General features: G+C 40.7%; 1 protein-coding gene across 1 annotated transcript in view; it reads left to right on the top strand.

Annotated features, from left to right (window-relative positions):
- Positions 1-328: 328 nt before the first annotated feature.
- MLH3 (mutL homolog 3) overlaps positions 329-11,569 on the top strand; it is a 41,002-nt gene continuing 29,761 nt past the window's right edge. Inside the window, 5 exon segments of the mRNA XM_017880520.1 lie at positions 329-518; positions 2,229-5,068; positions 5,070-5,578; positions 9,514-9,612; positions 10,293-10,378. Of these exon segments, the coding sequence (XP_017736009.1) occupies positions 405-518; positions 2,229-5,068; positions 5,070-5,578; positions 9,514-9,612; positions 10,293-10,378 (3,648 nt within the window). The 5' untranslated portion in view covers positions 329-404.

Genomic DNA, 11,569 nt, shown 5'->3' with positions numbered 1-11,569 from the left:
ACAGTTTCTCAGCCTTTTCCAGCTCCAAATGCTATAATTCTAAGATGGAAGCCTCTGGAATTATTCATTCATTCAGTGCCTACCATAAGCCAGGCACTGCTCTTGGTAACTGGGATACAGCAGTAAACAAAATATATAAACTCCTTACCTTCACATAGCTTACATTCTAGGGAGAGAAGACAATAAGCAAACATCAAATATATATTGAATTAAACGGTAGTTAAGAGCAAAGGTGAAAATGAGAAAAAAAGGAAAGGGAACACACGGGAAAAAAAAAAAAACATAAAAACAAAAGTAAAAGTTACGACATAGTCTTTCATACCATGCCAAAAGGAGATAAGGATTGAGACTGTAGGTACCCGTTCACTGAACCCTGGGATGCGGATCCTTGGCTGGAACACCTGATGCGCATGCGCACTGGTGTGTCGTGGCTGCGCGCCCCCTCCGAAGCGCATGCTCGTGGACTCGCACGTGCACGAGCCTCAAGACCCAAGGTGCGCGCGTCGGCGTCCCAGGCGGTTGGTGTCCGAGAATTGGTTAAGCGGGACTCGAGGTGACTCTGGGGAAGCACGCGACGAAAAGATGTTGCCGGGGGCTCTTCTAACACCAGAAGGGCCTGATGATGGCTGCGCGCAGCTTTCGGAGCCGGATGCGCGAGGACCCCGGAGGCCCGGCGGCCTGGCGGCAGGGCGGGCCCGGTTTGGGGACAAGGACGGGGCTGGCTGGGGAGGGGCTGGGCCTGGCGGGAAGGCGGCGCTGCCCTGGACGCGGCCCGCGCGGCGCTCCCAGGCCCCCGGGCCCTGGATCCAGGCCCGTGCGTTCCGTCCGTCCCAGGCGTTGGGAGGCGTCATAAGGAAATCGTTGGGTTTACATTAATCGGAATACTTGTGAAACGTTTGCCCCTCACTTGCTGCAGGCTGCGAAGTGCATTAGCTTAGAAAGCAGCAGAAGTTCTGCAGTTAGAGCCCTGATTTTCCCGAGTTTGGAAAACCAACCCCACCGCCTACAGGGGGCTCCCCCACGCGGCTCTCACTGATGGAGAAGAGGGGGAGACCTTTAATGGCACTAGAATCTTAGGGTTTGGGTTTTTTAAATGTTTTTTGGTTTTGTGCTTTTACTTGCAGGAAAACTTAAAATCAAATTCAGGCAGCCCCATGCCATCATTATTATTACCAAGGTAGTTTATGCCCGTCTGTAAAGATCAAAAGAATATTAATAATAATGACCGTCTGGCCGGGCGCGGTGGCTCACACCTGTAATCCCAGCACTTTGGGAGGCCAAGGCGGGAGGATCACTTGATCAAACTTCAGGAGTTTGAGACCAGGCTGGTCACCATGGTGAAACCCCATCTCTACATAAAAGACAAAAATTAGCCAGGCGTGGTGGTGCGCACCTGTAATCCCAGCTACTCGAGAGGCTGAGGCCGGAGGATTGCTTGAGCCCAGGAGGTGCAGGCTGCAGTGCCGAGATTGTGTCATTGCACTCCAGCCTGGGTGACAGAGCAAGACCCTGTTTCAAAAAAGAATAATAACGACCTTCTAAAAACATCAGAGTAATACATGAACAGGATTTAACAATCGAATGGCAAAGAAAGGTTTATATGAAAAGGAATTTTCCTGCTTTATCTTTTCCCATTCCCAGCCTCTTTCCCTGAGGTGACTATACTTAACCATAATAATAATAATCTCTTAATGCCCCCAAGTTCTCTTTGATACAATGTGATTCTTAAAATTTCTTCCTGTTGCTTCACCTTATTGCAATGTCTTAGCAATTCATTATAAGTATTTTTCTGAAAGTCATGGTTATTGTGTAATGTATAAATGTTATGAAACTAGCTTGGACATTTTTGTCATGAATAATTTCTAGCTAATGTTCCTTAGCTGTATTTAATTTAGGCATCTGTTTTTGGTGAAGTGGTTAGAATTTCGAATACTGTCTTTACCGGTCAACTTCAAGTGTAATTATGATTTCACTTTAGGACATGTGGGATTTAGAAAGGAGCATTGAAAATTATGAAATTATGAATGTTTCTTTGGATGTTAATTCATTGCACCAAGCATGAGCTGTGCCTAGAGATCAGTGGTATGACTTTGTTTTGCTTTGTTTCACAATTTGGTTTAATAAGAGCGATTTCATTTACCTCAAATGCTATTTCTTCATAATGCTTGAAAGAAATGTGTAATGCTGAAGCTTTGATTATGTGTGTGTGTGGTTTTTTTCTCTTATAGGCAATTATTTCCAGTCAGAGAAGGAAACTAGTGCCTGGCATTCTCACCATCTTTCTACCTACCATGATCAAGTGCTTGTCAGTTGAAGTACAAGCCAAATTGCGTTCTGGTTTGGCCATAAGCTCCTTGGGCCAATGTGTTGAGGAACTTGCCCTCAACAGTATTGATGCTGAAGCAAAATGTGTGGCTGTCAGGGTGAATATGGAAACCTTCCAAGTTCAAGTGATAGACAATGGATTTGGGATGGGGAGTGATGATGTAGAGAAAGTGGGAAATCGTTATTTCACCAGTAAATGCCACTCGGTACAGGACTTGGAGAATCCAAGGTTTTATGGTTTCCGAGGAGAGGCCTTGGCAAATATTGCTGACATGGCCAGTGCTGTGGAAATTTCGTCCAAGAAAAACAGGACAATGAAAACTTTTGTGAAACTGTTTCAGAGTGGAAAAGCCCTGAAAGCTTGTGAAGCTGATGTGACTAGACCAAGCGCTGGGACCACTGTAACAGTGTATAACCTATTTTACCAGCTGCCTGTAAGGAGGAAATGCATGGACCCTAGACTGGAGTTTGAGAAGGTTAGGCAGAGGATAGAAGCTCTCTCACTTATGCACCCTTCCATCTCTTTCTCTTTGAGAAATGATGTTTCTGGTTCCATGGTTCTTCAGCTCCCTAAAACCAAAGACGTATGTTCCCGATTCTGTCAAATTTATGGATTGGGAAAGTCCCAAAAGCTGAGAGAAATAAGTTTTAAATATAAACAGTTTGAGCTTAGTGGCTATATCAGCTCTGAAGCACATTACAATAAGAATATGCAGTTTTTGTTTGTGAACAAAAGACTAGTTTTAAGGACAAAGCTACATAAACTCATTGACTTTTTATTAAGGAAAGAAAGTATTATATGCAAGCCAAAGAACGGTTCCAGCGGTAGGCAAATGAATTCAAGTCTTCGGCACCGGTCTACCCCAGAACTCTATGGCATATATGTAATTAATGTGCAGTGCCAATTCTGTGAGTATGATGTGTGCATGGAGCCAGCCAAAACTCTGATTGAGTTTCAGAACTGGGACACTCTCTTGTTTTGCATTCAGGAAGGAGTGAAAATGTTTTTAAAGCAAGAAAAATTATTTGTGGAATTATCAGGTGAGGATATTAAGGAATTTAGTGAAGATAATGGTTTTAATTTATTTGATGCTACTCTTCAGAAGCGTGTGACTTCCGATGAGAGGAGTAACCAGGGCAGTTTCCAGGAAGCATGTAATAATATTTTAGATTCCTATGAGATGTTTAATTTGCAATCAAAAGCTGTGAAAAGAAAAGCTACTGCAGAAAACATAAGCACACAGAATTCTAGGGATTTAGAAGCTATCAGAAAAAATACAAATGATGCATTTTTATACATTTATGAATCAGGTGCTCCAGGCTATAGCACAATGACAGAGCCATCTTTACAAAACAAAGACAGCTCTTGCTCAGAATCAAAGATGTTAGAACAAGAGACAATTGTAGCATCAGAAGCAGGAGAAAATGAGAAACATAAAAAATCTTGCCTGGAACATAGCTCTTTAGAAAACCCATGTGGAACCAGTTCAGAAATGTTTTTAAGCCCTTTTCAGGCACCATGTCACTTTGAAGAGAGTGGGGAGGATCTAGAAATATGGAAAGAAAGTACTACTCTTAATGGCATGGCTGCCAACGTCATGAAAAATAATAGAATTCAGAATCAACCAGAGAGATTTAAAGATGCTACTGAAGTGGGATGCCAGCCTCTGCCTTTTGTGACAACATTATTGGGAGTACATAGTGCTCAGACAGAGAGGGAGGGAAAAAAAAAGCCTAGCAATTGTGGAAGAAGAAATGTTTTTAGTTACGGACAAGTTAAATTATGTTCCACTGGCTTTATAACTCATATAGTACAAAATGAGAAAACTAAATCAACTGAAACAGAACATGCATTTAAAAATTATGTTAGACCTGGTCCCACACGTGCCCAAGAAACATTTGGAAATAGAACATGTCATTCAGCTGAAACTCTAGACCTCAAAGATTTAGCCGGCACTTTGAGTAAAGAATCTGGTCAATTGCCCAACAAAAAAATTTGCAGAACAAATGTAAGTTGTGGGCTAGAGAATGAACCTACAGCAACTTATGCAAAGTTTTCTACTTTTCAGGAAGATAGCAAAAAATCACAAACAGGTTGCATATTATCTGATATATCCACCTCTTTCCCCTGGTATAGACACGTTTCAAATGATAGTAGGAAAACAGATAAATTAATTGGTTCCTCCAAACCAATCGTCCGTAAGAAGCTAAGCTTGAGTTCACAGCTAGGATCTTTAGAGAAGTTTAAGAGACAATACGGGAAGGTTGAAAATCCTCTGGATACAGAAGTAGAGGAAAGTAACGGAGTCACTACCAATCTCAGTCCTCAAGTTGAACCTGACATTCTGCCGAAGAACAAGAACCGCTTAGACAACTCTGATGTTTGTAAAATCACTACTATGAAGCATAGTGATTCAGATAGTAGTTGCCAACCAGCAAGCCACATCCTTGACTCAGAGAAGTTTCCATTCTCCAAAGATGAAGATTGTTTAGAACAACAGATGCCTAGTTTGAGAGAAAGCCCCATGACCCTGAAGGAGTTATCTCTCTTTAATAGAAAACCTTTGGACCTTGAGAAGTCATCTGAATCACTAGCCTCTAAATTATCCAGACGGAAGGGTTCCAAAAGAGAAACTCAAACAATGGAGATGATGAGTCGTTTTAATGAACTTCCAAATCCAGATTCCAGTAGGAAAGAGAACAAGTTGTGCAGTGTGTTAACACAAGATTTTGTATGTTATTTAAAATGAGCATGAAAAAACAGAGAATGGTGTCATCCCAACATCAGATTCTGTCACACAGGATAATTCCTTTAATAAAAATAGTAAAACACATTCTAACAGCAATACAACAGAGAACTGTGTGATATCAGAGACTCCTTTGGTATTGCCCTATGATAATTCTAAAGTTACCAGTAAAGATTCAGATGTTCTTATCAGAGCTTCAGAACAACACACAGGAAGTCCGGACTCTCCCAGTGGAATGTTAATGAATCTGGTAGAAGATGCCACAGGTGACCAAAATGGAATTTGTTTTCAAAGTGAGGAATCTAAAGCAAGAGCCTGTTCTGAAACTGAAGAGTCAAACACGTGTCGCTCGGATTGGCAGCAGCATTTCGATGTAGCCCTGGGGAGAATGGTTTATGTCAACAAAATGACTGGACTCAGCACATTCATTGCCCCAACTGAGGACATTCAGGCTGCTTGTACTAAAGACCTGACAACTGTGGCTGTGGATGTCGTACTTGAGAATGGTAAGTACGTACTGTTCATGTGCATGAGATGCTTTTGAAAATGGAAATGCTGGACAAGGAGTAAGATCCTTATTATCCAAAGAGATTATCTCAACAGATAGAACATTTTGAAGACCACTTATAAAACATACGTTGTATTTTCATGCTATATGAAGATTATCTACCTCCAACGCTAGTTTTTTTTTCTTTTTTTTTTTTTTTTTGTGACGGTGTCTTGCTCTGTCACCCAGGCTGGAGTGCAGTGGTGCCACCTGGGCTCACTGAAACCTCCGACTCCACCCCCGGTTCAAGTGATTCTCCTGCCTCAGTCTCCCATGTAACTTGGATTACAAGAGTGTACCACCACGTCCAGCTACATTTTTTTATTTTTAGTAGAGACAGGATTTCACCATGTTGGCCAGGCTGGTCTCAAACTCCTGGCCTCAAATGATCCACCCGCCTCAGCCTCCCAAAGTGCTGGGATTATAGGTGTGAGCCACTGCACCCAGCCTCTATGTCCAACACTATTTAAATGGAGAATACAGTTAAAAGATGTCAGTGTGTGTATGTGTAAGAAAGGGGGTGATGGGTATATATCTAGAACAACAATAAAAAAGGGGGTGAGACTGTCCAATTTTAATGAAATGATACTATTAATAGTTGGGAAGATCCACAGTACTTTCCTACCTTGTTTTCCCTTCCTGTCAAATGCCCAACTTTCCTAGAAACTTGTCTTTAAAGGTGCCTGCGGTGTCAGCATGGTATTTTACTGGAACTTTCTCTGCATGGCTTCCCGGTTAAGGGCCAGAATGATTCTGTAATCATCCTAGGTTTTCCAGTAAAATCTGTGGCTTAGTACAGTACTACACTTATGAGCTTTTTCTTTCTGGAAAGTAGGACTTGTGCATGAATTTTCAAAATATAGGTCAAGTATATACTTTCATGACTATACTTTTCAAGTGTACTTTATTGTAATGCATATGGTAAAATCTCCTTGATCTGTTTATGTTACAAGTAGCTGTTATTCAGGAAGACAATAATATGGCATTTATTTATTTATTTATTTGAGACAGAATTTCACTCTTGTTGCCCAGGTTGGAGCGTAGTGGCATAATCCTGGCTCATTGCAACCTCCGCCTCCCAGGTTCAAGCAATCCTCCTGCCTCAGCCTCCCAAGTAGCTGGGATTACAGGCATCTGCCACCACACCCGGTTAATTTTTTGTATTTTTGTAGAGACAGGGTTTCACCATGTTGGCCAGGCTTCTCTCAAATTCCTGACCTCAGGTGATCTACCTGCCTCGGCCTCCCAAAGTGGTGGGATTATAGGTGTGAGCCACTGTACCCGGCCAATATAGCTTTTAGATCATACCACAGGGCTACATTTGAGCCTGCACTAGGACTCTGGGTTCACAGTCCACATTTAAAGTGATATTGCTTTGGCAGTGTGTTGGGAGCCAGATGTTGGGAGGTGATAAACCTGATTTCCATCTGGCTATAATCTTGGCTTTGTACTAGGAGGATAAACATTACATCTGTATCCATATTAAAAATTTTGAATGCTGCAGAAGAATGGAACATGTATAAATGTAGTTATAAGTCAATTTCTAATTTCTCCTGACCATGAGTACCTCTAGCAGGAAGCTGTGATTTCTTTAAGGTTAAATGAGACCTTTACTTTTCAGTGGTTTTCTGTTTTTTCCTTATGAAAAAAAATCACTGTAGTAACTTCAGTAGTATTTCGTAGTATTTTGTAGTATTCATTAGGAGAAAACTCATTTCTTTCACTGTTGTTCCTGAGACTATCAAGTTGCTCTTAAAGCCACTTTATGTGCTTTTCAATCTATGTGGTTTTATGTCTGACTTATATTGAAGGCTTATCAGAGGTAAATCTACAGCACTGACACCTCATCTTCCTGAAATGCAACTGCTTCTGATATGGTGCCAAAAAATAACTGGATTACATTATACTGTGAGATAGCTGTTGCTAAAAGAAAGGGGGAAATCTTAGCTGCCATACTCAACATAAATCTCTCTTCCCTTCGAATCTAGATGTTTAAAACACTTTAACCTACTTAACATTCTGGATTAGCATACTTTTTTATGAACTTTTGAAAGCCATGTTAACTCATAGTTTCCTAATGAAAAATATTTTTGGTATAGAAAGAAGTTCCATGAACAGATGGCTCCTCAGTACCCTGCTACCTTTCTGGAAATGGCCGATATACATCATGACTAATGTCATGTTGTATATGTCCTAATGGACATTGTCAAACTTTACCTAAAAGTGTTACATGAGATAAATTGTTAAAAGATAATTTTTTTTTTTTTTTTTTTGAGACAGAGTTTTGCTCTTGTTGCCCAGGGTAAAGTGAAATGGTGCGATCTCGGCTCACTGCAATCTCCGCCTTCTGAGTTCAAGCAATTCTCCTGCCTCAGCTTCCTGAGTAGCTGGGATTACAGGCATGCGCCACCACGCCTGGCTAATTTTGTATTTTTAGTAGAGATGGGATTTCTCCATGTTGGTCAAACTGGTCTCAAACTCCCAACCTCAGGTGATCTGCCCGCGTCAGCTTCCCAAAGTGCTGGGATTACAGGGATGAGCCACCGGCCTAAAAGATAAATGTTAATGTACAGAAGAGAGGATCTATAAAGGTGATTTTGAGTAGTAGTGTCAAGTCCCCAAGCCTTGGTAATTTTTTCTTTAAAATGTATTTAATGCAGTTCTTTCTGTTAGTAGTTATAAACCTTATTTCACTTCATTATCTTAATTTTATCATTCTTAACCTCTCCAGGTTTAGTCCAACGGATTTATCTCTCATGTTTTCCTCCTGTTCTAAAGCTGTCAAATTCAGCATTATTTCTAAAACTCAAATCTTATTATCCTTCATGGAGAAGAACAGCATTTGGACCAGATCTTACTAGACTCTGGAGTTTGAATTGAGAACCTTTCATTTGTCCACTTGTTCACTTTTTCATGAAACATTTGTTGATCATCCACACTGTGCTAGATGCTGTCACATTGCAGGTTAACTGACTTTGCTTTCAGGAGTTCACAGGACTATTAGGGAAGATAGCTATCTAAACATAGTTGTATTATAATGAGACAAATGTTAGGATAGAGACATACATTGGAGATAAGAGACATAAGTTGGAGATCTGTGAAGGTTGCACCAAGTTATAGGTGACAATTAAGTACTGCTGTATGTCTAACACAGGGCTTCGCTGGATCATTTTTTGTCGTAGGGTTTGCCCTATGCATTGTAGGATATTTAGCAGCATCTGTGGCCTTTATCTGCTAGATGTTAGTAGAACATAGAACCCTTTACTTAAGTTGTGACAATGAAAAGTGTCTCAAGCCAGGCACGGTGGCTCACGCCTGTAATGCCATCACTTTGGCAGGCCGAGGCGGGCGGATCACAAGGTCAAGAGTTTGAGACCAGCCCAGCCAATATGGTGAAACCCCCATCTCTACTAAAAATACAAAAAAATTAGCCAGGTGTGGTGACACATGCCTGTAATCCCAGCTACTTGGGAGGCTGAGGCAGGAGAATTACTTGAACCCAGGAGGCGGAGCTTGCAGTAAGCTGAGATCACACCACTGCACTCCAGCCCGGGTGACAGAGCAAGACTCCATCTCCAAAAAAAAAAGAAAAGTGTCTCAAGACATTGCTGATGTCCCGTCGTGCAAAATGGCCCCCCATTGAGAATCACAGTGACCTATTGTAGGCCTTCATTCTGTCTGGTATGAATGGATAATGGAATTAAGCATTAATATAGAGTCCTATATTGACAGCATAATTTCATTAAAGGATTTCTGATTCTCAATCTGGTGTTTAGTAGTCTGCTTTATGTCTTGACTCAGTTTATGCAGAAAGAGGTTTTATGTGATTAAATTTTTAAAGAGTTTACTTGTATTTTAAGTTCACATTTCTAGGTTTTTCTTTCTTATATTTAGGGTCTCAGTACAGGTGTCATCCTTTTAGAAGCGACCTTGTTCTTCCTTTCCTTCCGGGAGCTCGAGCAGAGAGGACTATGATGAGACAGGATAACAGAGGTAGGGGTGGCAGAGACTGCTGGGGCACCCAGTACACATCGTACCACCTAACTCAAAAAACAAAGCAGGCTTGCATTAAGCTTGATCAGTGCCAGCTGTGCTGTACTGGAATCAGGAATTCCCCACGGCGCTATTTAACAGTGGAACTAATTAATTTAGTGCATGCATTTAGATCAGAAATTACTATTCCAGACCTGAGGTCAATATTTGCTGATTATGCATAGTCTGTGGTGTCTTGTAATTAGGGGACATGTTTCTTATTTTTAAAAAGGCTGGACTTACCCTCCAAGTTGCTGTAGTTTTATGTAAGCAAAACTCTTCAAAAAAAAGCCACAGACATCAATTTTTTGCGTTTGTTTAAAAATAGATAAGGTATATTTTATTTAAAGGCAGTAAGGCTACAAATTTGAGCCATAGCTTCTCTGTCAGTATTCCAAAATATATCTTGCAAACAGTTTGGAGAAAAGTTGTAATGCCAGAAGATACAGTCACCAACTCTAGTTTAAAAAGTAACAGATCAAAATAATTTAGAGATATAGCAAACACTGAACATTTGTAGAATATAGAAACAATGTATGTGATCTTTGGTCTTGAGGCTATAGCTCACCAAACAGGAAATGCCATTCCTTCCTTTCCCTGTGGTTCTGGATGCCAACTTTACCTGTTCCCTTTTGCCCTAGATACTATGGATGATACCGTTAGTAGCGAATCGCTTCAGTCTTTGTTCTCAGAATGGGACAATCCAGTATTTGCCTGTTATCCAGAGGTGGGTCTGTAGGAGTTTTTCTTTGTCTTTTTTTTTTTTATTGTTTTTATTTTGAGATGGAGTTTCACTCTTGTTGCCCAGACTGAAATGCAATGGCACAATCTCAGCTCACGTAACCTCCGCTTCCCAGGTTCAAGCAATTCTCCTGCCTCAGTCTCCAAAGTAGCTGGGATTACAGGCACCTGCTACCACGCCAGCTAATTTTGTATTTTTAGTAGAGATGGGGTTTCTCCATCTTGGTCAGGCTGGTCTCTAACTCCCAACCTCAGGTGATCTGCCCACCTCGGCCTCCCAAAGTGCTGGGATTACAGGCATGAGCCATCACTCCTGGCCTTTCTTTGCCTGTTATTTTAAACTTTGAGTTTCAAGATGGGTACAGTGGCATGCACTTATAGCCTCAGCTACTCAGGAGGCTGAGGTGGGAGGATCACTTGAGACCAGGAGTTCAAGGCTATATAGTGTGCTGATTGCACCTGTGACTAGGCACTGCACTATTGCCTGGGCAACATAGTGAGACTCCATCTCTTAAAAAATAAGTAAATTAATTAAAAATAAAATTTGAATTTTATTTAAGCTGGGTATGCCATGCAAGACTATACTAATTTGTAATTATGATTGGAAACTGGGTATATTTCTAAATAATTTATTTGGAAGTTACTGTTTAATGTAGAGAGGAGAAATAAAATTTATAGCATTTTTGGGAGCTCAGGCATTTTGGATTAAACATGTATAATCAATGTAAGAACAGCAAATGTGTTTACCACTCTCAGAAACCCTGACTTGTAGCTTTGGCACAATATTCAGGGTGGTGATAATAAAATTGTTATCATTAGATAAAGCCACACATCTTCTACTGGAGGAACAGTTCCTCATTGGCCCTGGGTGGATGTTCTCTCCTCGGTGTATTTTCACAGAATGTACTGTGCATGTCATAAACAGGTTGTATAATAGATGAGTATTTGTTTACCAATTCTTTCCTCAATATATCATTTGAGGACTTGATCATAGAACATAGACAAATTGTTGTTCTGAAACTATTTTTGTTTTGTCATTAATTTTGTTTATAAGCAAAAATTGTTACATGAAGTCTTACATAAGACTCGTTTTTCACAGATTCTTTTGAATTTTTTTATTTTTTTATTTTTTTATTTTTTTTGAGACAGAGTCTCGCTCTGTCGCCCAGGCTGGAGT

The sequence above is a fragment of the Rhinopithecus bieti genome, unplaced genomic scaffold (assembly GCF_001698545.2).
Source record: "Rhinopithecus bieti isolate Rb0 unplaced genomic scaffold, ASM169854v2 scaffold_11380, whole genome shotgun sequence".
NCBI lineage: Eukaryota > Metazoa > Chordata > Mammalia > Primates > Cercopithecidae > Rhinopithecus > Rhinopithecus bieti.
This window is presented reverse-complemented; position numbering and strand designations above follow the sequence as displayed.